General features: G+C 54.4%; 2 protein-coding genes across 2 annotated transcripts; one reads left to right on the top strand and one right to left on the bottom strand.

Annotated features, from left to right (window-relative positions):
* Window positions 1-1,961: 1,961 nt before the first annotated feature.
* On the bottom strand, window positions 1,962-6,284 carry WNT1 (Wnt family member 1). The gene is made up of 4 exons (XM_004274378.2): window positions 5,852-6,284; window positions 4,870-5,123; window positions 3,917-4,182; window positions 1,962-3,431 (listed from the first exon to the last, which is right to left on the bottom strand). The coding sequence occupies exons 1-4, from the start codon at window positions 5,953-5,955 to the stop codon at window positions 2,943-2,945; spliced, it is 1,113 nt and encodes a 370-aa protein (XP_004274426.1). The 5' UTR covers window positions 5,956-6,284; the 3' UTR covers window positions 1,962-2,942.
* Window positions 6,285-12,723: 6,439 nt separating this feature from the next.
* WNT10B (Wnt family member 10B) lies at window positions 12,724-19,184 on the top strand. Its single transcript, XM_049694656.1, has 5 exons — window positions 12,724-13,827; window positions 14,749-14,868; window positions 14,991-15,253; window positions 17,024-17,397; window positions 17,995-19,184. The coding sequence occupies exons 2-5, from the start codon at window positions 14,795-14,797 to the stop codon at window positions 18,451-18,453; spliced, it is 1,170 nt and encodes a 389-aa protein (XP_049550613.1). The 5' UTR covers window positions 12,724-13,827; window positions 14,749-14,794; the 3' UTR covers window positions 18,454-19,184.
* Window positions 19,185-24,626: the final 5,442 nt, after the last annotated feature.

The raw sequence follows: 24,626 nt of genomic DNA, 5'->3' as shown, positions 1-24,626 counted from the left end.
TTACACTTCACTGAGCCCTCACTGCGCTGCCCCCATTATCGTGACAACATCTTTTGACGTGCTTGATTCCCTGGCCAGACTGTAAGCTTCTCCAGGCAGGCTCTATGGCTCATGTATCACTGTATCCCCAGCATTTGGCATATACGCCTGGCACAGAACAGGTGTCAGCAAGTGTTCAAATGACACGAGGTTTCACGTACATGATCTCATCTCAACTTTATCACCTTCCTGAAGAAGACTAAGTACCATTAACCATCCCCGTTGAATAGACAAAGCCACTGAGGCTGAGAAAGGAACGGAATTTTTGAAAGTCTAGTTGGGACCAGAACAGGATTCACTTTTTCCCTTGCTCTTCTTCCAGCTCCTATGTGTCAGCTCAGCTCAGAGCCTCCCAGCTTCCGGGCCTGAAAGCAGATACTGATTCTAGTTTTTAGAGTTAGAAATTAGGCAAGAGTGGCTGGGTACAGCCGTGAACCCTTCGCCTCCCCACCCTGCTGCTCCTCCCCGAATCTGGGTATCGTCTAGCAGGGTCCCAAGCCCCCCTCCTGCCTCTGGCAGCCCATTAACTTCGTGCTTTGGGATCTGGGGGATCTAATAACTCATTGGATTATAAACTGGACATTCTTTGCAGGGGGTTCTTTACTGGAAACCAAGGCCTGTCAGGTGCCTTCTACCCAGGATCAATAAGATTTCTATTCCTCCCCCTCAACTGCCCATCAGAGCTGAGCTGATGCTAGCTTGCTGGATGGAGAGAAAGGAAAAGGGATGTCATTGCAGGGTTGAGCAGCTCCTGGCTCCACTTCCCTACCCCCACACATATCCCAAAGACCAACAGGGGTCAGAGTTCACACACCCAGGGAGAGGTGGGAGGCAGCAACAACAGCAAGAGTCCCGGGGAGAGGGGGAAATTCTCTAGTAGGCTGGGATCAGTTGTTGCCCTTGGGGGTGCGGTGCTTCATAGCTCCCCCCTGCTCTTTGGGTCCTCCCCTAGGGGGACGTGTTAGGATGAGGGACAGGCATTAGAGCTTAGGAAGCAGTTGGTGTTTGTCTGAAGTAAGGTTAAGCCTAAGGGTGGGCCTAGACCTAGGGAAAGGGAGTGGATTCGAGTTAGAGGTAGGTTTCGGGCTGTGGGCAGGATTAGTACTCCCCTCCAATCTGGTGAAATGCACACAGAAGTATCATATTGGTGTAGTTAGTAACAATCCTCATTTGGGCTCTTTATGGAAATGGCTAGCTTCATGGTTAGGTTATGGACCACACCTGGGTTTCCTTTCAGTTACACTGGTTTACGACTAGCCTCTATTTGAGTTCTAACCCTCCTGCTCCTTTCTTCTCCCCCATCATCATCTCTGAGCTTTTGGGTCCAGGAATAGAGCCTATCACCTGTTACCTGGATCCTACGTAGCCCAAGGTTTGGAAGCTGGCATCCTAATGTGGCATTTCCTTGTCTTGGGAAGGGGAGTGGCTTCCCCATTGCCCAACACCGTGACCACAGCTGGCCCAGATAGGCTTTGGGGACCGAAAGCTCTACACCAGGAGCAGCAGCACCCCTTCTGTTTGGGGTTTCTCTTTCTTCTTTGGTTTCTTTTCAGAACACCATCATAGCCATCACTCAGTTAGAGCGATTTTCACAACAGCTCATCTACATAGGAAAGGCAGGCTCCAAGTTTGTTTGTTTCATCCCCTCTCCGCAAGGGAAGAAACTGAGGGAGTTATGGACTTGCCTAATATCACAGAGCCAGTTGGTGTTCAAAGAGGAAGAAGGACCCTGCAGCATCTTTTGACTCCTGACCGGGTTCTTCTGGAGATCTGGATCCCCAGTGACCTCATCAGGGCCATCCAAGGGACAGGATCTCAGAGTCCTCTTTCAGGGTCAGGAAACCAGTTCCCCATCAATGTATCTTATTTGTTTAAAGGAGGTAAGCAATAGTGTGTTCTGGATTCAAGGAAAAGCCACCAAGTCATTGATAAAAATAGAGATTTTATTCTGCAGAGGAAGATACTACATGGGTGGGGGCGAGGAGCCACTAATAGCTACAGTGGAAGGAAATACTGATTCCGGTATGCAAAGGCATCTTTGAGAAATTGGGGAGAGGAAAAGAGGGGTCACAAAAGGCTGGAGGGCAAAAGGAGAGAAGAATGGAGAGGATTGGGTTGGGTGGAGGTGGTCTCTGCAAACCAGGCTGGAACCCAGCACAATAAATAGTTTTATTTACAACAACCAAACTTGTGGCTTTTTATCCACGTTTCAGTGCAAATTATTTACACACTGATGAGGAGGCAGGACAGGAAGGGGGTAGGAGGTGGCTGAGGGAGGCATGGCTGGCAGCTGTTCAATGGCTCCACGACAGAGGCTGGAAGAATGGGGATATTTCTGCGGGGTCCCCCAGCCTCATGTTCCACATCACCACAGCTGCCCTTTCACCCTGGAACCTCCCGCTTCAGCTGTAGGTGGGGAGGACAAAGGCCCTGATGCTCAGGTGTGTGTTCAGGGTCTGCACCCTTGGCAGGAGAATGGGAAGGGCATGTGGGGACCTGGAAAAAACGGAGGATAAAGGAGAGGGAGAGAGGCAGGCAGGTTGCTGGCGCGGTGGAGGAGACAGAGCTACATGCCAGGAGCTGACGCTGATGGAGGAGGGGACGAATCCTTCTCCCACCTCCTGGCCAAGCAGGGGGCAGTGCAACAAGGGGTCTCCCGCGGAGGTGGAGGGAGGTAGGTCCGGGGCAGGTCAGTCAGGATGGCAAGAGGGTTCATGCCGCCCCAGGCAAGTGGTTTCAGGAGTCCCCAGTAGGAGCAGGTGGGAGAAATGATCGGATACGTAGGAGTCGCGGAGTGTGGCTGAAGGGGCTGGGTGGGCGAGGATCGGGGTCTTAGGTGCCAGCGAATCTGTTTGGGGGTGGGCTTGACGAGAACGCTCCTAGGGATGAGTCCGCGCAGCGCCTCACAGGCACTCGTGCAGTACGCGAGTGTGCGTGCAGTTGCGGCAGCTGACGTGGCAGCACCAGTGGAAGGTGCAGTTGCAGCGCTCGGTGACGCGCTGCGTGCGCGTGCGGTGGCCCCGGCCACAGCAGAGCAGCTCGCAGCCGTCCAGCGCGGGCGACGAGCTGTTGCAGGCGCGCCCTGCCGTGCCCGCTGTACCCAGGCGTCCGCTGTATGTGCAGAAGTTGGGCGATTTCTCGAAGTAGACGAGATCGTGGGGGGAGGGAGGCTTGTGAGCGGGGTCCTCGGGCTCGAGGCGCAGCAGTTCCGCCCGCGAGGCGCGGTTGTTGCCGCGATTGCCGTACAGGACGCGCGAGGCGCCGTCGAAGCGGTCCCGCAGCACGTCGCCCACGGCGCGCAGCGTGGGCAGCCGCATCCAGCACGTGCGCACCGTGCACGAGCCGGACATCCCGTGGCACTTGCACTCCTGGCGCATCTCGGAGAACACGGTCTGGGGGAAACGGAGAAGAAAGGGTGTTCCAGGGCACTGTCAGAGTCAGGGCCACCTTCCCAGATACCGCCCCCTCCCGGACGTCGCCGGAACCTCAGCAAAGGCCCAGGCCTAGCCGCGCACAGAGGAAGGGAGGCGCGAAATGTCCCGCAGAGATTTGGACACTAAGCCCAACTCTGCTCCACCCGGCGAATCTGTCTCTGCCTCTCAACCTGGTTTTTTGAACCTGTACAGTGGAGGGGCTGTAGGCAATACAGTCTATGGGTTACATGACTTCTAACCTCTCAGTTGTCAGCCACTGTCTCTTTCATTCTCTGGCTTCCTTCCAAGCCTCCGCGCTCTCCGGACGCCCTCGCCTGGCTCCTTACCCTACCCCATGACCTTATCACCGACCGTTACTTCCCAAGTTCGAGGTTAGCCTCTGCGAGGGACTCCGAGAACCCTGCCATTCCGTTTCGGGTGCGGTGACCCTCAAGCCCGCTCACCGTGCGGCCCGCCTCGTTGTTGTGAAGGTTCATGAGGAAGCGCAGGTCCCGCCCCTTCTCCCCGGAGTCCACAAACTCCCGGCCAAAGAGGCGGCCGAAGTCGATGTTGTCGCTGCAGCCTCCCCAGTGCCAATCGGGGCCCCCAGGACCGCGCCGCCGGTAGTCGCACGTGCAGGACTCGATGGAGCCCTCCGAGCAGGACCGCGCCACCGAATGGGTGACCCCGGCCGAGGTGATGGCGAAGATAAATGCTGTTTCCCGACAGCCTGTTGGGGAAGGGAGCGGGGATCAGCTAGGGGGCACGCGGGGGTGCAGCAGGCACCTTCAGTGGAGGGCTTGGGACCCTTGAGTCCCACGCCCCAAATCCTTCCTTAGATTCCTGAAAGCCCGGCGACGGGCTGTGTTGGGAAGCTGGTCTCACGGAGAAAGCAAGTGCGTGGGCACGCAACCACGGCCACGCTTGTAATCACACGTTACTGAGACTCAGGGAGCATTCTGGCTTCTCGGTGGAAGTGGGGCAGCCCCAGAGAGAAAAGCCGGAAAGAGGGGAGTGGAGGAATTCTGCACCGCCAAGACCTCTCCGCAGCCCAAACTTTCGGCCCGGCCCTCGTCAGCGATGCAAGACTTGCTGGGCTGGAGGTAAGAGACGCCCGCAGAGACCAGCTTTGAGAGGGGCTGAGGGACAGCAGTGGCCAGCCAGCGTCCACGACTCGGAACTCCCTTTCTCTGGGGCAGTGGCTCAGAAAAGTTAGCTTCGTGCCCGAGGTGCACGGCTTGAAAGCCCCTGGTAGAACGAGTCTGGCCCAGAGCTAGTGCTGGCATGAAGCTCTTGGCGGGTGGATCGTGTGACCCTGCAGGTGCCCCGGACATCTTCCCTGCACTTGCCCGCCCCTGCCCTGGGGGTGACCGTGCGTTCCCCTGGTCCAGGAATCGTCACCTTCCTGGGTACCCACCTCGGTTGACGATCTTGCCGAAGAGGTGGGGCCCCGAAGCTGTGGGACAGTTCCAGCGGCGGTTCCGGAACTGCCACTTGCACTCTCGCACAGCGCTCTGCAGCCCCCCGCTCACACTGTGCAGGATCCCCGGGTTCTGGCGGATCAGCCGCCGCTGTTTGCGGCTCAGCAGCTGCAGACTGGGCTCGAGTACCAGTTGCAGGCTCTTGGAGTCGGTCAGCAGGTTCGTGGAGGAGGCTACGTTCACGATGCCCCTGGTGAGACGCATGATAGGAGCTCAAGCTCTGGAAGGGGACCTGCACCCTAACCAGAAAGGTCATGCCCACCCTGTCCTCTTCCTGGAGCTATTTGCTGGCGAGAGCGGCGGGATCAATAGCAAGGTAACAGTTCCGCGCTCCCAGGCTTACTAGTTTGAAAGGACTTGGCGTCCAGAGTTTTGTGTTCCCAGGGATCTTAGGGCTGCTCGGGGGCCCTGCGCCCGGAGCTGGACAGCAGAGGCACGGAGAACCGGAGACTAGATATTCACCTTGGTTCTCAGAGCCTGCTTCCGGGCAGCCTGGTGAGCAAACCCTGGCCTGCCATCCATGCCCACCCAAGGCGTGAAATGCTTGGGAGTTCCACCCTCTACTTGGCTTCTTTCTGAGTGCACGCCTGCCCTTTCTCTCCCGAGGCTGGGAAACCTGTGGTGTGACTACCGCTGTGAGGCTCGGTTTGGGGCTCTTGGAAGAAGGGCGGTGCTAGATGGGAGTGGGCTCCCTGGCTGGAGTATTGTGGGCCACCGGGCGGACCATTCACCCCACTTAAGCAGAGCTGGATCCTCTGGAGCAGCTCCGCCCCAGAGCGCCCCTCGGTGTCTCAAAGGGAAGTCAGAGCGCTGGAGAGAGCCTGTCTGCGGACGGATCCCAGAGCGTGGGAGCTGGATGGGGCTGGCCCCTGGCTCTGTGCCCCGAGACAAGTGGCGACCCCGCACCAGCTCACTTACCACCATCGGCCACTGCTGTTGGCGGCCAGGGCTGCAGGCAGAGCGGCCAGCGCCAGCAACAGCGTAGCGGAAACCCAGCCAGGCAGCAGCGCCCAGTGCCCCATGGCCTGCCCGGCCTTGCCCGCTCTGTGCTGCAGTTGGGGCGGCTTTGGCTGCTGCCCGCGGCGGTGGGACTGGACGCGGCAGTGGCGGCTGTGGCGAGAGTCCGCAGTCTGGCTCTAACAGCCCCGGGGGCGGGCGACGGGCTGCATGGCTCGCGGTCCCAGCTGGTGGGCTGAGGCAGCCACGGCGGGCGGCACCGCCTCTTATAGTTGTGGCGCTGGCTGAAGTGACGATAGGAGGCTGCCCCGCCGGGCCGCACTGTGGCACCAGGGCACACCGGTCAGGGGCGCAGACAATGGGCAGCGAGCGGGGCCGTGGCTCCCGCCCGTCTGAGCCGAGAGCTGACGGGCTGGCCGTCGGGGCTCACCCCCGCCCCCTACCCGGTGGCTCCCGCCTCCGGACCTGCACTGGCCGCCGACCCCTCCCCTTGGGACGCCCTCCCACGCGCGCCCGCCTCACTCCTCTCCGCGTCCGGAGCCCGTCGGGGACCAGCGTCCGCCAGGGGGCGCGGCGACCAGTGTGCTGCGGGCACAAACTGCCGGGAGCTCAACCGCTTCGCTGCCTGCTGTGGGGCTGTCCCCTCGACGTCACCCCGGTCCCCGCCGGCGTCTCCTCTCTCCCCCATCCTGAGTGGAAGAAGGAAAGCTGTGGTTCTGGGCAGCGACTCTGGGGAGATACCTCCCCTCCCAGGACCCCCCGACGGCTGGACAGAGAAGGAAAAGGGGGGAGACTGGGGTGGGGCTGGGGCTGTGGTCAGGGAAGTCCCAGGGGTGGGTTGGGGGATGCGCTGACCACACAGAGCCCCACCATGGAGAGGGACCTGAGGCAGCGGCAGTCTGTGCTTGTGAGGTGGGCTGGAAGGAGTGCACAAGTGGCTGCGTGTGTGCGCGCTAAAGTGGGACAGTGCAAATGAGACTCCGGGTGAGAATATGTGTGAGTGTGTTCTGAGAGCGCACACTCACGGGTGTCCTTGTGCACAGAAAATCCATGTTCAGAAGAGGGATGTGAGGAGCCTTTCCCAGGAATCTTGGAACTTAGCTCAGGTCAGAAAGGGTCATCTAGTCGTCTTGTCACCACCTGGGGCAGTGCATCATCTCCTAGGTGTCGGGAAGGAGGTGGCAGCTACGTCAGGAGAGACCCAGAAGGTTGGCCGAGGAACAAAGAGTGTCTGGAACTGTGTGCGGAGGTGGGCGGTTGAGTGGGCGATTAAATATGCATAGGTGTGTCACTCTCACCCGGCGTACCTCATGCCATCCTATAGTGTGTCACCCTGTGGCATGTGTCAGCCTGTGCATGTCACTGGGGGAGGGGGACTACGCCTGTAACCAAGGTGGTATCAAGATGGATGAGTGGCAGTGTCTCTAAGGACTAGGCTCAGAAAGGAAGGGCAGTGGAGCAGATGTCAGGGGTGTACATGGAGGGGCTGGGAAGAGAAGGGCTGCTGGCTAAACTGAACCCAGAAGAGGGAACTTGTGTCTCCAAGTTTCTGCTTCTTTCTGAACTTTTCTGCCAGGTTTCTGTCTTCTCCCCCCCAAACTCTGGCTCTCTTCACTCTCACCGTGCCAGGTTACCTAGAGCACCTGCGACCATCTCTACGAGTCCTGGGAGTCCCTCCTCCTAGGACTCCATCTCAGCCTCAAGGCCACCTCTGCCTCCTATCGAAGAAGTGGCAGCTGTTCCCTATATGGGGCATAGGGGGCACTGCCAGCCTGGTTCTCATGCCCCACCACCACACACAGGTGGCCCCTGGAAGACGGAGGATCTCCTCCTTTAGGTCTCTCCTGTCTCTCCATTTTACCGAGGAAAAACTACATTGGGCAGTTATCCAAGGGCCACACAGCTAACGAGGGAATAAACGGTAGAGCCAGGTTAAAACCCAGACTGTTTTGACTCAAAGCCCATGCTCTTTCCACCTTACTGGCTGCTTGTGACTGTGCAGCAATAGCAGGCTGGGAGCTCTTCCTGAAATTGGCAGATAAAGAAAAATGGTCTTTAGGATCTTCCTGCCTCTCCTTTTTTTTTTAAAAAAAAATTATTTATTTGTTTGGCTGTACCAGGTCTTAGTTGCAGCATGTGGGATCTAGTTCCCTGACTAGGGATCGAACCTGGGCCCCTACATGTGGAGCGTGGAGTCTTAACCACTGGACCACCAGGGAAGTCGCTCCCTTTTTTTTTTTTTTAACATCTTTATTGGAGTATAATTGCTTTACAGTGTTGTGTTAGTTTCTGCTTTATAACAAAGTGAATCAGCTATACATATACCTATATACCCTTATCTCCTCCCTCTTGCGTCTCCCTCCCACCCTCCCTACCCCACAACTCTAGGTGGTCACAAAGCACCGAGCTGATTGCCTCCCTTTTTGATCCTCTCTTTTCCCTCTCCTCTGCCTTTCGGATGCTTTTTGACTGAGCAACATACCCAGGCCTGATCCTAAAGTGTTCCAAGTCCCAGAAATGATCAGGCTTCCCCTCCAATGCAGGGAAATCACTCTAAGAAATAAATGCTTGATAAGTTTAATTAATCTTCCTGGGGCACTTGCATTTTAAAAGAGATGCATATTAACACAAATGAAGCCTGATGGAGGTTATTTTTGAGGGGAATGTATTTTCCAGGCCCTTTGCCCAGTCCAGCATGCTTGTCCCCTCCAAGGATTTGCCCCTGAGGGACAAGGTGTACTGGCCCAGCATCTTCCACGGGTCTAAAAGCCAGTGGCCTCTGCAGAGGCAACCCAGCACAGATGGCTCAAGTAAATAGACAGTGTACCATGGGCAGCCTGTCCTTTGTCCCTTAGGATTTTCTTCCCACTGGGGCCTGGGTCACATCTTTTGGCTTGGTGGGTTGATAAAACATCATGGAGGAGGGAGCTGGGCTCGAAGACAGGGCAGTCCTGTCTGTGGCCACTGGTGACAAGCAGAGGTGGGAAGAGAGGAAAGAAGGATTCAGTATCCTTTGTTCCACCATTCCACCCACCAGGAATAGTGGGGAAGAGTGGGAGGGCTCTAGGTCTGGTCACACTCTGTATGACCTGGCCCAAATTCCTATTTAGATCAAATCGTCGCTCTATCAATCGTCCTCTCCTTCTTTCCTGCGTCATCGGTTTACCTAGCTACTGGATCATACCCATCAGCATACAAATATGCTGTAATGTCTCCCATCTAAAAAACCCCAGAACTTTGTTTGACTTCACATTACCACCCAACGTTGCCCCATTTCTCTGCTGTCTTTATATATATATATATATATATATATATATATATATATATATATATATATAAATTTATTTTTGGCTGCATTGGGTCTTCATTGCTGTGCAAGGGCTTTCTCTAGTTGTGGAGAGCGGGGGTTACTCCTCATTGTGGCGTGCGGGCTTCTCATTGCAGTGGCTTCTCTTGCTGCAGAGCACGGGCTTCAGTAGTTGTGGCACGTGGGCTCAGTAGCTGTGGCGCACGGGCTTCGTTGCTCCGCGACATGTGGGATCTTCCCGGACCAGGGCTGGAACCTGTGTCCCCTGCATTGGCAGGCAGATTCTTAACCACTGCGCCACCAGGGAATCCCCTCTCTGCTGTCTTTTACTGCAGAACTCAAAAGCGTTGCTTTAATCACCAATGCCGGTTTCTTTTCTTTATTCTGTCTTTCCACCACCCTAATCACACCTTCTAACCCACTACATTTCCTTATAAAAATCATCCATGACCTCCGTTTTGCTCTACAGTCAAATCTCAGTTCTCATCCTAACAAACTTTTTAGGAATAGCAGACAAAGTTGAACACTTCCTCCTTGAAATATTCTCTCTCGATTTCTGGAGCACCGTTCCTACCTCCCTGGCTGCTCAGTCTCTTTATCTGGTTCCACCTTTGTACCCAATTTCTACATAACTCATTGAACTGCACCCCAGTTCAATCTGGAGCTTCTTCTCAGTCTACACTCACTCCTTTGGTGAACTATCCAGTCTCATGCTCCCTACTTTTATCTCTGGCCCTGAACTCTGGACTTGCATATCTAACACTTGAATAAACACCTCAAAATGTACAATGTCCAAAACTGAACTCCCAGTTCTTCCCTTGCACCTGCTCTTTTTTCAGTCATCCCCATCCCAGTAAATCGCAACTCCATCCTTTCAGTCGCTCAGGACAAGAATCTTAGAGCCATCCTTGACTCATCTGTTTTCTTATAATCTGTGTCAAATCAGTAAAAAAAAGAAAAGAAAACAGTCTTGCCCTTCTGTCTTCAAAATATATGTAGAATCGGATCCATTCTTACCATTCCACTTCTACAACACTGGTCAGAGCCACCATCATATCTCTCTCCTGTACTATTGCAATAACCTCCTAACAGCTCTCCCAGCCCCAGTCCTTGGGCCCCATAGTCTATTTTCCACAGAGCCATTCTTTCTAAAACAAAGTAAGATCGTTTCATTCTCTGCTCAGAATTTTCCAGTGATTCCCTATCTCACTCAAAGGAAAAGGCAAAATCTTTATTTTTGCCTACAAGGCTCTATATAATCTGACCTTGCTCCTTCCTTGTCCTCTAACTTCATTGCCTACCACTCTCTCCCCTGTGGGTTCCTCCCTCCAGCCACACCGGCCTCCTTGCTAATTCCTTGAACGTACCAAGTAAGTGTCTGTCCCAAGATCTTTGCACCTGCTTTTCTGTCTTCTGGAATGCCCTTCCTCAGCTATCTCCATGAATTTGTTGCTTCCCTTTTCCTCCCCCTGTATAAAATGTTAATTCCACTACCTATCTCCTTTACCCTGCTTTATTTTTCTTTGTATCACTTTTGACCATGGATAACTTTAAAGGCTTAAAGTAGAAAATTAGTAGCAAGCCACCGCCCCCCTTGAAATAGAAATGAGAGAGATATGTCAGAGGGGAGAGAGGCTTTACCTAGATGGGGTCTGGGGAGGAAGCAGGGGGCCAGGGCTGAGAGTTATTGGCAGGGGAGCCTACCTTCCTTTGAAGCACCAGCAGGTGGCACTGTCTCCTTGGGCTGGGAAGGCATCAGTCTCTGGTAGAGAAGGGGGCAAAGTTCTGTCGAGGGTAATCTCACAGATAGGTTGGGTGTGTGTGTGTGGGGGGGTTCTCGGGAGTCCAGCGTAGTCGGGCTGCGGAACCTCTGGTGCCTCCGGGTGGTGGCCTACGGTGCTGCAGCAGAAGGCGTGAGAGGCGGAGGGTGGGCAGCGCAGCTGAGCTCACCGCCGCCGCGGGCGCATCCATCCCTCCAGGGCCTATAATTTGGGTTCCCCGGGCCTGGCCGCCCCTATCAGCGGCTCAGCAATAGATGAGTCACCCGGGACCCTGGGCCAAGGCAAACACGGGGTGGGGGGAGGAGGGGGAGGAAGAGGAGGAGGCTTTCGAGACTGTACTCAGCTTTAGCCGACGCCTCAGTTGCTCGATCCCCCAATCTCCCTTTTCTTTGACCCCCGCCCTATAGGGCCCCAGTGTTCTTCTCAGATTGCTCTCGGTGCGTCCATCCCCATGATGGGAAGGCAGCCCCCTACCCTTCCCATTGATGGGAAGGGGGATCAGTTTGCTCCCATTTCCCTCCCTGAAGCGATGACAGTCCCTCACTTTCCCCCTGCTGTCATGGCCCCAACCCTTGTCAAGGTCCCTCTGGTTCCCGCCCCTCTCCTTTCCTGGAGCTGGCCGCGTGCTTGGGGTATTAGGCAATGGGTGTGTACCCGCAGCCCTCTCCAGGCCCCGCCTGCCACACCACCCTCCAGCCGCCTGCGGGTCAGTGCTCAGGCCAGCCGGTCGGGCCAAGGGCACTGGGGGCCAGCTCAGGCCACCCAGTCTGCCTGCCTGTGGCCTCATGTCCCAGAGCTGGGCTTCTGCAGGGAGAGGGAACAGGAGTATGGGTCCTTGGACTTGGGATAGGCCAGCTTGGGGAGCCCTGGGGTCACTAAGAAGTTGGAATCTGTGGCAGTAGTTCTGACCCTGGCCCTTCCTTGGCACCTGGCTATACGGCAGCCCAACAAGGGTAGAATAAGAAGGAACAGTCTGAAACTGGAGACACATGGAGAAATACGAGCATCCAAGAGGTCCCCCTGTGGGAGAAGAGGGGCATAGGAGACCTCGTCCCCCCTTCCAGGGCCCTAGGTAAACTTCCAGGCTGACATCCAGGGAGAAGGACAAGGACACTGGTGAGGATCACCGAATCCAGGTGTAAGGACAAAAGCTACTGAGTCGGGGTGCAGATTCTGGTGGCCTCAAAAGCCATACACGGTTTGGTTCTTGGCCCCTAAACAGGAAGGAGGGGCAAGAGCTCTAGGGCTCCTTCTCCTATACTCCCCTCTCCCCCCGAGGTAGGACAGCAGAGGGGAGCAAGCAACCCTCCGTGGTCACAGCTGTCCAGTGTCAGGACCATGGCGCTTTCACCTCCCTAGCCTGCTTGAGGCCTGGCACAGGAAGGTGATTAATACATTTCCTACCAGATGAAAGTCATTAATCTCCCTCAGACAGCTTCGCCCCCTAGACAGCAATGCCCCCTGCAGCACGGGGCAGGACCTGCAGCCACACAGACTGGAGGCTGGCTGCCCAGCAGAGCTACATGGCCAGTACCAAGGAAGCGATGACTGGGGCTGTGGGTTTCAGCCCCGTGGCCCTGCTTCCCCGGGGGGCCTGTCTCTGAGTCAACGTGCCAGCCTTGGGCGCGCGGGGCCAGCGGTGCCTTGGGCTGCGGTCTGGCAGGGGCGGGGGGCGGCTGGGAAGCCTGGGGCCCCTCTCTGGCAAAAATAGCCCACAGTGGTTAGAGCTGGGAGGGTGAGTCAGGCAGGAGCGCAGCAGCGCCTAACCCCTTCGCTGCCACTGGGGCTCCCTAAGGTGGTTTGCCTCCGTATCTGCAACCCAGGATCAGGCTCTTTCCCTGGCTGTCCTTGGGCCGGGCTCAGCTCGGGATACCGAGGCCCTCCTCCTTCCACGTGAAGCAAGTCTGAGAGTCTGGAGCAGGAATATGGGCCACGCGGAGTGCAGACCCGGGATCCTAGGAAGGGCAGGAGACCTCTGCTGGCAAGGATGCCTGTAAGCTAAGGGGAAGCATTGGGGCAGGCTGAAGATCTCTGGAGTTACCCGAGCCGCTGCTAAAGCCAAACTCTGAGGCCAGAGCTGACCCCTCCCAAGGGGCAGGCGTAGGGCTCGGAGGTGGGCAGAAGCCAAGCCACCCAGAAGGGAGCTGCTCCTGCCGGCTCCGATTGCCCTGCACTGTGCTCTCTCTGAGGGCTCTACCCAAGACTGTCCAGCGACAGAAGCTCGATCTCAGCTCCATCTTCATCTTCTCAAGGGCACCTTGCAGCCATCCAACTATCAGTGGGAAACTGAGGCAAAGAGAAATGACCACTTGGGACCAGGGTCCTGGCTCCCTAGACTGGGTCACTGCACCCTTCTTGCAGCCTGGGCGGTCCCAGAGCAGGTGAGCGGAACTCTGGCCCACCTCACCCTTCAGCGGGGCCAAGCCTGAACCCAGGCGTCGGGGGAGAGGGTGTGTGTGTGCGCTGGGAGGAGGGGGAGCGGCTGGGCTCCCCGGGTCATGGCGGGGGGTGCGAGGAGTCGGGTGGGGATGCCCCGGGCTCGGGGAGGGGCCGCAGCTCTGTCAGCCGCGGCAGAGCCGCCGGTGAGCTCGGCGCGAGTAGAGCCAGAGCCCCCAGTTCTTTGCTCGCCCGCCTGCTAGCTTTCTCGATCACTCCCTCCCTTCCTCCCTCCCTTCCTCCCGGCGGCCGCGGCGGCGCTGGGGAAGCGGCGAAGAGGAGTGGCCCTGCCCTGGAAGAATGCGGCTCTGCCGAGGGGGCAGAACCCGACGCAGTCTCCCCACGGTTTGAACAGCCCGAGCCCAGGCTACCCAACCGCGCCAGTGGCGGACTCTGCACGAGAGCAGCTGGAGGTAATCGGGACCGGGAGAGCAGGGAGGGCAGGGACTCGCACACGGGGACGAGACGGGCACAGTGGCAGTCAGACAGACAGACACGCATCCGCCCACGGGGGCACAGAGATGCGGAGAGAGCCAGGGATATCGCCAGAAATAAAGACACCGCAAATAAAGGAGTGGCCCCAGATTTGGAGGGCAATGAACGAGAGCAAAGGGGTGGGGACTGAGACTGGGGACCTGGTGGGGACCAGACGGGCGATGGTAGGAGGAGGGGAACATGTAGTTAGGAAAGGTGGCAGATGAGGAAGAGGTCTCAGCTTGCGCCACGGTCCCTTTCAGGAGGGAACCAAAGTCCCCTCCCTGACTTTGCCGCACCTGGAGCCTCGCCTCGCTCCCTACTGGGGCCGAAGCGGGCAGAGTGGGATGGGGAGCCCATTTCTCCACCCTTTTCAGAGAAGTTGCTGGCCTTAGACGGCACCTGGAGGCGACAGCCCCCCACTCCCGCCCTGCCATCTGGGGGTGGTGGGGAACCCTCTCTCAGTCCTGCCCAGCAGCCCAGTGAGAGGGTGAAGCTGTGTTGGGCAGGGGAAGCCAGTCTTGGGGCCCTTGAAAAGGGAGCGGTGGGCAAGGTAGTGGAGAGCTGTTTGTGAGTCTATACCTCTGTTTGCACGTGAGTGTGTCTGTGTGCCAGGCATTGTGTCTGGCTAGATCGGCTCCAGAGCACTAGCGTAAGTCCCAGCTTCTAGGCGGGGACTCTTCCTCCAGGGCCCAGGTACTCTGGGAATCAAGGCGTGATCTTTATTGTTTTGTTTGAGGGGGGTGAGAACGGTCGGTGGGGTGGCACTGGTGAGTTAGGAGCCCAAAGTTGAGCATCCTTTGGTTGCCTAGGCGAGCCACCCTATTCCGGAGCCATCCTTAAGTCTCCCTGTCCCGCAGGCCCTGATCGATCTGCCCACCGGGGCCTTCGGGCCCGGGATTCGACATGCGGGAGGAGCCGCGGCTGCGGCCTCCGCCCTCGGGCCTCGCGGGTCTCCTGTTCCTGGCTTTGTGCAGTCGGTGAGCAGTTCCCCTGTCACCCAGCCCACGAGAGAAAGCCCTGGGCTAGAGGCGGGGCGGGAGGAGTCAGAGGGGGCGCGAGGCCTGGACCACTGACCCTCAAATGCCTTCTCGGTTCCCAGGGCCCTAAGCAATGAGATTCTGGGTCTGAAGCTGCCCGGCGAGCCGCCGCTGACCGCCAACACCATATGCTTGACGCTGTCGGGCCTGAGCAAACGGCAGTTAGGCCTGTGCCTGCGCAGCCCCGACGTGACGGCGTCCGCGCTTCAGGGCCTGCACATCGCGGTCCACGAGTGTCAGCACCAGCTGCGTGACCAGCGCTGGAACTGCTCGGCGCTCGAGGGCGGCGGTCGCCTGCCGCACCACAGCGCCATCCTCAAGCGCGGTGAGCCTGGCGGGGCGGGTCTGTGCCGCCGCCGGGGCTGGGGGGCGGGGGGCAGGCCGAGGCGAGCGGAGGCGGGAAGGGACGAGTTCACGACTCCGGGAGGGGCCTCTCCGGGAATTCCCCCCGGAGCCGCGCGCGGAGTAGGGTCTGGCCACCCGTCTGGGGCCCCGTGCTTCTGACTTCCACCTGCGCACTGCCGGCAAGGCAGCTGGGTCCCTGCTCCCCTACCCTAGGCGCCCCCGCCCCTTTCCTGCCTCCGCCCAGCTGATCTGGGCTGCCCCTGTGAGCAAGAGATGCCCCCAGCCCTGGAAACTTCAAATGCCCCCCTTCTTCCCCTCCCCCAGTTTTCTGTCCCTCCCTCTCCATGGGACAAGCCCAGGCTGGTGTCCCCAGAGCCTCAGCGGGGGTGGGGTGACGCCCCCAACCGTTTAAGGGTTAAACCTACTCCCCTAATTACTGGGGTTCCCAGGAGCAGAAGGTGGGAACAAAGACCCTGATGGCTTTGAAGTCGGGGAGCATCCCCCTCCTCTGTGCTGTGAGGGCCCCAGGTGGCTCTCACCTGAGCAGGTGAGGAGCGGCTAGAGGGGCGGAGAACAGGTCACTGCGGGGCCTGGTCTGGGGGCCCTGGTCTGAGCGGCAGCCCTGTCTCTTGCCAGGCCATGCCGGAGTTTACTCCCTAGAGGAGTAAACATCCATCTCAGGCTCAGCCCAAGGGTGGGGGCAATACTTTGGGGACCACAGGGTTAATAGGCAGCTACCATCTTCAGGGGAATTCCCAAGACTTGTGCAGACAGCTTCCCCCCTGGAGGGCTGGGGCTGGAGGATCGGGAGGCTGGGCCAGGAGCCCTGCATCCCGGGGTGGGAGAGGCCTGGCCCCTAGAGAGGGGCTGTCTCTCATCCACTCAGGGCTCCAGAGAGCCCCTGCCTAGAAGGAAGTGAGGGACCCCCTCCATTTCCACAGGGCCTAGTGTAGGCGAAGGCTTTGATGCCTAAATGAGAAGCATGCCTATCTAAGCCTGGGAAAGGCTTGTCATCCTGAGCCTCTGTGACCCCCAAAACATAACAAAGAAGCCAACATTTTAAGAGGGCCTTAGGGAGAATCACCCACACCTCTCTCCCTCTCCCAGTGTTTTATAGAGTAATAGCAGGTTAGGATAAACATAAAGGCTAGTCTTGATGGGCAAATATAAAACTAGAAGCTGGAAAGAGGAAGGACAGCTCCACAGCTCCCGTACTTTGGGGATGTTGGAGTGGTGGAGGGTAGGTTGGTTAAAAGACTGATTAAAATAACCTTGAATTACACACACACACACACACACACACACACACACACACACACAACCAAAGGACTCTGCTTCCACCCCACCTGCAGGGCTGGGGAATTTCTAAGGCTTTCAGATGTAGAACTGAGTGAACACATCTTCAAAGACCTCAGGGACTCTCTCTTAGTCATCTCTCAACCCCAGGGGTCTTTCCCTTTAGGCTAGCTCTTTCATCCATACCTGAAAATCCCAGACTTACAGAGCAAGAATGGGCCTCAGGGATGATCTCAAACCATCCTCTCCCTTTAAAGATGAGGAAACTGAGGCTCTGTGCTCTCGGTTCCCTTATTTCCCGTGTGACTTGCTCCCAAATTACTCAGCTGGTAAAAGGCAGGACCAGGAGTCAGGAGTTTCTGGAATTGGAGTGTGGCTGTTTATTTCCGTTGGCCTCCTTACTCTCAGCTGCCTGTCAGACTTACCCCTACCATCATAACCTTTTCATCCCCAGGTTTCCGAGAGAGCGCTTTTTCCTTCTCCATGCTGGCTGCTGGGGTCATGCATGCGGTAGCCACGGCCTGCAGCCTGGGCAAGCTGGTGAGCTGCAGCTGCGGCTGGAAGGGCAGTGGCGAGCAGGATCGGCTGAGGGCCAAACTGCTGCAGCTGCAGGCACTGTCCCGGGGCAAGAGTTTTCCCCACTCCCTGCCCAGCCCGGGCCCTGGCTCAGGCCCCAGCCCTGGCCCCCAGGACACATGGGAATGGGGTGGCTGTAACCATGACATGGACTTTGGAGAGAAGTTCTCTCGGGATTTCTTGGATTCCAGGGAAGCTCCCCGGGACATCCAGGCACGAATGCGAATCCACAACAACAGGGTGGGGCGTCAGGTATGTGTGTGCAACTTGCCCTCCGTCTCCCGAGCTTTCGAGGCCTGGCTAGATCTTGGGAGGCACAGCATAGTAAGAGGATGTGGTGGGTGACTGTCACTCACCAGCTGGGTGGCCTCAGTTTTGCATCTGTAAAAAGAGTCTCATGATACCTACCTTACAGTGTCATTAAGACTGAGCTAGCACATAGAGCACCCAGAATAGTGCCTAGTCCTTGACAGGTGCTCATTACATGGTAGCTATTATTATAGCTGTCTTCCCTACAGAATTTAGGGGTGCGAGACTCCCTGGTTTAGCAGTGCTCACTCTGGAAAGAGCACTGGACTGGGAGTCAGGACAACTGGAGCTGAGTCCTGTTGCCAGCTAGTTATTGAAGATGGGCAAATTACACTCTGCTCCGGCTTCAGTTCTGCAACCATAACATGAGGGAGATGGGCTATTAGCCAGCCTCGAAGTGCCCTTTCTCTTCTGATATTTCCTTGTCATTCTTGCCTCTATTTGTCCGTCTGTGCCCTCTGTTCCCTCCCCTCTCCTGTGCCTTTGTGCTCTGTCCATTTGCTGCCCTCCCCTTTCACCTCTTCCCTGCTGATGCTCTAGGTGGTAACTGAAAACCTGAAGCGGAAATGCAAGTGTCATGGCACATCAGGCAGCTGCCAGTTCAAGACGTGCTGGAGGTCAGCCCCAGAGTTCCGGGTGGTAGGGGCGGCCTTGAGGGAGCGGCTGGGCCGGGCCATCTTCATTGATACTCACAACCGCAACTCTGGAGCCTTCCAACCCCGCCTTCGTCCCCGTCGCCTCTCAGGAGAACTGGTCTACTTTGAGAAGTCTCCTGACTTCTGCGAGCGAGACCCCACCATGGGTTCCCCAGGCACGCGGGGCCGGGCCTGCAACAAGACCAGCCGCCTGCTGGATGGCTGTGGCAGCCTGTGCTGTGGCCGCGGCCACAACGTGCTCCGGCAGACACGAGTTGAGCGCTGTCGTTGCCGCTTCCACTGGTGCTGCTACGTGCTATGCGATGAGTGCAAGGTCACAGAATGGGTCAACGTGTGTAAGTGAGGGTCAGCCTCACTGAGGGGCTGGGGAAGGGGAAGGGCACCCTTGCAGCCTTTTGCTCTGATTTCTGTCCAGGGTCAATCTTGGCCCCTGGAAGCTCAAAGTATCTACCTAGAAACAGCTTTGGGGGTGGTAGGGGTCAGGTGGAGTCTGTGATGTGTGGCCTTCTCCCCCACAGTAGGAGGGCCTTGAGGGGGAGCTGTCACCCTCTTCTGCTCCTCGAACATCCGAATGGACTAAGATGAGATTAACTGTATTGCCCCCCTCTACCCAACCTGGGGTCCCTTTAACTCTCATTCACACTCCTTTTGGCTGGGGAGTCCCTATAGTTTGACCACTCTTTTCTCTTGAGGGATAGCCCTAGGCATTGTGTGGGGCCATAAGACCTGTATCCAGGAGACCACTCACTCCTATTTGCTTGTTCCCAAACTCCTTTACTGCAGCCTGGGCCCCCTCTTAGCGAGTAATGGGAGATGGTTGTAGAGAGGTTTTTCTTAGGGAAGGGACAGAGCACAGGGCACTCAAAAACCCTGAAAGTTGTCTGTCTAGGCCCTTAGGGAAGCTGTCTCCCCAATTCAGATGTTAAAGGGAACCCTCCAAAGGAAGACTTTTACCTAAGATTCTCTGAGCCTCTTCTTCTTTCTTCAGCAGTGGGGGTGGGAATGGATAATTTATTGTACCGAGACTTGTTCTTGGTTCTTGTTTGTAACAAAAATAAATTAAGTTACTGGACCAGTGAATACAGATGGTGATATTTCTACCCACACTTGGGATCCCAGTCCTGGATTCTTTGCCGGGTGATTTCTCCTACCCTCCCACACTCAGTGACTTTTTGTATATCATGCCTGGTTCCACAAAGGATTTCAGATGGTCTGCAGGTGACCTGGCGACTTTTAGTGTGGAAAAACCTGGGCGGGGCGGGGGGACTTCTAGGTGTGAGGGACTAGAGATGTAAACATAGGCCCTATTTACGTTCTCTGTGCCTCAACTCCAAATTTTGCCTTGGTCACTGCCCTAAAACAGGGGTTGGCTTTTTTTTTTTTCCCCCTGTAAAGGGCTTGATGGTAGATACATTAGGCTTTCGGACTTCGTCGAAACTACTCAACTCTGTCATAATTACTCAAAAGCAGCCATAGACCATACATAAGCAAATGGGCATGGCTATGTCCAATAAAACTTAATTCACAGAAATGGACTGCGGGACCAGATTTGGTCCTCTGGCTGTGGTTTTTGACCCCTACCCTACACACCATGAGGTCACCTCCTTTCTGGGGTTTTCAAGTCCTGAAGATGTCCCGACATTGAACCTGGACCCAAAAGGGCAGGTTCTTTTCTCTCTGGCTCCAAATCAAAGAACTTGGAGATAGATGCAAGACTAATGGGAAACATATATAAGGATTCCTACACTCAAAATTGGAGTTTTTTACTTTGGAAACCAGAAAAACCAGCATGCTCTCCCACTGAATTATTTGCCTATATAGTTTGTCTTTCCTTATTCAGAGCTCTTCTGCATTTAATCTCAATAAAACAATGCCTTTATCTTTTAGGAGATAACCATAACTAGAGAAAACAGAATTTCTTTTATTTCAATCCTGATTTCTTTCTATTCTTAGCCCAGTATCATTGAAAATAAACAATTAGGGCTTACCTGGTGGCACAGTGGTTGAGAATCCGCCTGCCAATGCAGGGGATACGGGTTCGATCCCTGGTCTGGGAAGATCCCACGTGCCGCGGAGCAACTAAGCCCGTGCGCCACAGCTACTGAGCCTGCGCTATAGAGCCCGCGAGCCACAGCTACTGAGCCTGTGTGCCACAACTACTGAAGCCTGCGCGCCTAGAGCCTGTGCTCCGCTCCGCAACAAGAGAAGCCACCACGATGAGAAGCCCGCACACCACAACGAAGACCCAACGCTCACCGCCGCAACTAGAGAAAGCCCGTGCACAGCAACGAAGACCCAATGCAGCCAAAAATTAAAAAAATATATATATATATATACAATAAATAAATTTATTAAAGAAAAGAATTATTTTCAATTCAGAAAAGGAATCTGCATCACAAATTTAGAACTTTACAAATAACTGAATATTTATGGAGTTGCAAGATGCTGACTCTATCAGGTCATCTCCTTGGCTAGGGGATGTAGAAATAGTCCTTTTCGCTCCTCTAGGCAATAGCTATATCTGCTACCCAAATTACCCTCAAAATCAGGTGAAATGACGGTAGCATCAGGGTAGCAAGAACCGCAAGGGGTGTTGGTTTAGGGCAGTAGTTTATGGCAAAACTTTATGTCCTGAATTTCTGCTTGTGCACTGAGAATTCTTGATTTGGAAATTTGATGGAGGTAGGCTTTAGGCACTGACTGAGCCTAACGTATATATGGGATAGTTGGGGAGAGAGGGATGCAGCTAGAATACACACAGGATATGAGAGAGAATAATGATAAGGAATATCCAGAATGGGAATTTCTCACACTCAGGAAGAGGGAGGAGAAGGTCCAATGAAATCACAGCAGGAGTATTTCAGTTTTCCCCCTATTTCCTTCCTCTGTGCTCTCTTTGGCTCCCTTTCTCTTTCTAGCATTCTCTCTTCTTTCGTCAGACACACTCTGTGGCAAACTTAAGCCCCAAACCACAACCTTGAGAAATTCCAAATAGATTTTGTCAGCAAGGCCAACACCCCCCTCCCCACCCCTGCTCCCGGCACACGCTCTGGGCTCAGGCCCAGGCCTGGGGTCAGTGACGGGAGGGGGAGTGTGCAACCCACAGAGCGGGTGGCTAAAATTTCAGCTTTAATTAGCGCCAATGGCAGCCAGAGGGAGGGAGAAAGACTGATGAACTGTAAGTCAGGCCTCTTGGCCTCCTTCAGCTCTGGACAGAGCTCTTCTTCCCTTAGCTTTTCAACTGGCTGGGGAGCTGGGGAGTGGCACTGGCTGGCTTATTGCCAGCTGAGCAGCACCCCTCCTGTCTGTGCTCCTCTTTGCTCCATGGGAAGTGCCCAGTAATGCTGCAACAGACACTTTCCTCTCCAGACTCCAGACGGTGAAGGATAGAAGGGCTGGGAGATTCTCCAGTTCCATTCAACAGTTCTGACTCAAATATCATGGTACTTGCTGCTAACCATACTAGACTGTCACCATTTCCATCCTTCTGTCACACCTGGGCCCAACCTTGAGAGGATCTGAAGACTTCGGCAGGAACATTGACAGGTGTCACCTCCTGTCAGAGTCCCACAAGGCATGTTGGTATGGTTGAGGCACTAGCAAGGGCAGTTGCAAAGCATAATTTTGGTGATCAGTGTGTGGGCATAACCTGGTGGGGTGTGCCTAGAAAATTCTAGGAAAAGAAAAGAGTAATCATGTGGAGGTATCACAGGGCCCACTCTAGGAGTCTGTAATAACACTAGAGGAGTCTTCTGCCATTTAAAACAGAGAGCTTAGGAGGGCAAAGGCCCTTAATGGCAATAGCCCAGGATGGATACAACTCTCTTTGTTATAAACATGATCCTTGTTATCCGTCTCACCCTTCACCACCTTTTCTTTTCTTTTATTGGAGTACAGTTGATTTACACTGTTGTGTTAGTTTCAAGTGTACAGCAAAGTGATTCAGTTATACGTATACATATGTTCATTCTTTTTCAGATTCTTTTCTCATATAGGTTATCACAGAATATTGAGTAGAGTTCCCTGTGCTGTACATTAAGTCCTTGTTGGTTACCTATCTTACATATGGTAGTGTGGGGACTTCCCTGGTGGTGTAGTTGTTAAGAATCCCCAAGGCGGGGGACACAGGTTCGATCCCTGGTCCAGAAAGATCCCACATGCTGCGGAGCAGCTAAGCCCGTGCGCCACAACTACTGAGCCTGCGCTCTAGAGCCTGCGAGCCACAACTACCGAGCCCGTGTGCCACAACTACTGAAGCCCGTGCGCCTAGAGCTTGTGCTCTGCAACAAGAGAAGCCACCACAATGAGAAGCACGTGCACCACAACGAAGAGTAGCCCCCGCTCGCCACAACTAGAGACAGCCCGCTTGCAGCAACGAAGACCCAACGCAGCCAAAAATAAATAAATTTATTAAAAAAATATATAGTATTGTCTGTATGTTAATCCCAAGCTCCTGATTTATCCCTCCTTCCCCCCTCCCCTGCCCCAGACATTTCCCCTTTGGTAACCATAAGTTTGTTTTCAATCATCCTTCACCATCCTTTTTCTGTTTTTAAATAATATCTTAATTTTATTGGAGTATAGTTGATTTACAATGTTGTATTAGTTTCAGGTGTACAGCAAAGTGATTCAGTTATACATACACATATATGCATTCTTTTTTGGATTCTTTTCTCATGTAGGTTATCACTCATCCTTCACCATCTTAAATTAAGGGCCTCTTGACTTCACATTCCAGAGTTGTGTTATTCTTCAGGTTAAAATAAGAGAGAAAACAAACTGGGGGTACTTCCCTGGCGGTCCAGTGGTTAAGACTTTGTCTTCCAATGCAGGGGGTGTGGGTTCCATCCCTGGTTAGGGAGCTAGGATCCCACATGCCTCCAGCCAAAAAACCAAAACAAAAAACAATGTTGTAAGAAAGCAATATTGTAACAGAGTCAATACAAGACAATACTGTAACAAAGTCAATAAAGCAATATTGTAACAAAGTCAATAAAGACTTTAAAACAAAAAAACCCCAAACTGGAATAAGAGGAAGGGACTGGTGAATTCATACACCAAGGATTGATAGGGATACGGGGTAGACAGAATGTAGCTATCTACCAGTCTAGTTCTTCTTGGAAGGAGACAAAGAAACAAGGTAAAAACAAAAACAAAAACAAAAACAAATTTAAAAAGCAACAATTTTGGCTCAAGCTTTAGGGAAGAGCCATGTGTTCCCTTGTACAGATGGTCCCAACTTACAATGGTTTGACTTACGATTTTTTTACTTTATGATGGTGCAAAAGTGATCTGCCTCGAGTAGAAACTATAAATTAATTTTGAATTTTGATCTTTTCCCAGGCTATTTGGTATGATGTCCTGTTGTGATGCTAGGCAGTGGCAGCTAGTTGCAGTTCCCAGTCAGCCACGCCATCACAAGGGTAAACAACTGATACACTTACAACCATTCTGTGCCCAGACAAGCATTCTGTTTTCCACTTTAAATACAGTATAGTATTCAATAGATTACATAAGATATTCAACACTTTATTATAAAATAGGCTTTGTGTTAGATTATTTTGCCCAACTGTAGGCTAATGTAAGTGTTCTGAACATGTTTAAGGCAGGCTAGGCTAAGCTATTATGTTCGGTAGGTTAGGTGCAAACGCATTTTTGACTTAAGATGTTTTAACTTACGATGGGTTTATTGGGATGTAACCCATTGTAAGCTGAGGAGGATCTGTACTGCTGTAAATGAGGAGAAAGGGCACTTCAAGAACCTTTTTCCATTCTTAGCATTACTAGCGCCCTTCTTGTATCACAGCTGTGACTGTTCCAAGGCAGATTTGCATGTCTAGACCAGCTGCAGAAATGAGTGTGAGGAAAGTGGGGGTTGGCAGGAATAGAGAAACACGGGTGCGAAATCCCTCACTTTCCTTGTAATCCTAAAATTCATACTCATCTAGGTATACATCCTCAAACCATACCTCTGAATACTGGTCTTCAACCGTTTGTCTTTCAAGTTCCAACTTCCTAACTTGCCTAGTGTCCAGCTGTTTCCTTCAGTCTCTTAAATTCATCACTCTCCCTCTTCCCTATGGAAAGGATCTCTTGATTCTCACCCCCAAGCAACCTAGTCTTAGTAGTGAGTAGAAACGCTGGTGCCGTGAGGGCTCTCAGGGGGGGTGCACGTAGCCCTGATTAAGAAATGAAGCTGAGGACTTCCCTGGTGGTGCAATGGTTAAGAATCCGCCTGCCAATGCAGGGGACACGGGTTCAAGCCCTGGCGCGGGAAGATCCCACATGCCGCGGAACAACTAAGCCCGTGCGCCACAACTACTGAGCCTGCGCTCTAGAGCCCGCGAGCCACAACTACTGAAGCCCGCGCGCCTAGAGCCCGTGCTCCGCAACAAGAGAAGCCACCGCAATGAGAAGACTGTGCACCGCAACGACTAACAGTAGCTCCCGTTTGCCGCAACTAGAGAAAGCCCGCGCACAGCAACGAAGACCCAACGCAGCCAAAAATAAATAAAT

This window comes from Orcinus orca, chromosome 11 (genome assembly GCF_937001465.1).
Source record: "Orcinus orca chromosome 11, mOrcOrc1.1, whole genome shotgun sequence".
NCBI classification, from domain to species: Eukaryota; Metazoa; Chordata; class Mammalia; order Artiodactyla; family Delphinidae; genus Orcinus; species Orcinus orca.
Note: the sequence above shows the minus strand (reverse complement) of the source record. Positions and strands in the feature narration are given on the sequence as shown.

Coding starts and splice junctions, on each gene's coding strand:
- WNT1 (XM_004274378.2), bottom strand. CDS start 5,955: ATGGGGCACTGGGCGCTGCTGCCTGGCTGGGTTTCCGCTACGCTGTTG. Junction 5,124..5,851: donor AACAGCAGTGGCCGATGGTG/GTAAGTGAGCTG, acceptor GCGTCTCACCAG/GGGCATCGTGAACGTAGCCT. Junction 3,432..3,916: donor ACAACGAGGCGGGCCGCACG/GTGAGCGGGCTT, acceptor CGTTTCCCCCAG/ACCGTGTTCTCCGAGATGCG.
- WNT10B (XM_049694656.1), top strand. CDS start 14,795: ATGCGGGAGGAGCCGCGGCTGCGGCCTCCGCCCTCGGGCCTCGCGGGT. Junction 15,254..17,023: donor CAGCGCCATCCTCAAGCGCG/GTGAGCCTGGCG, acceptor TTTCATCCCCAG/GTTTCCGAGAGAGCGCTTTT. Junction 17,398..17,994: donor ACAACAGGGTGGGGCGTCAG/GTATGTGTGTGC, acceptor CTGATGCTCTAG/GTGGTAACTGAAAACCTGAA.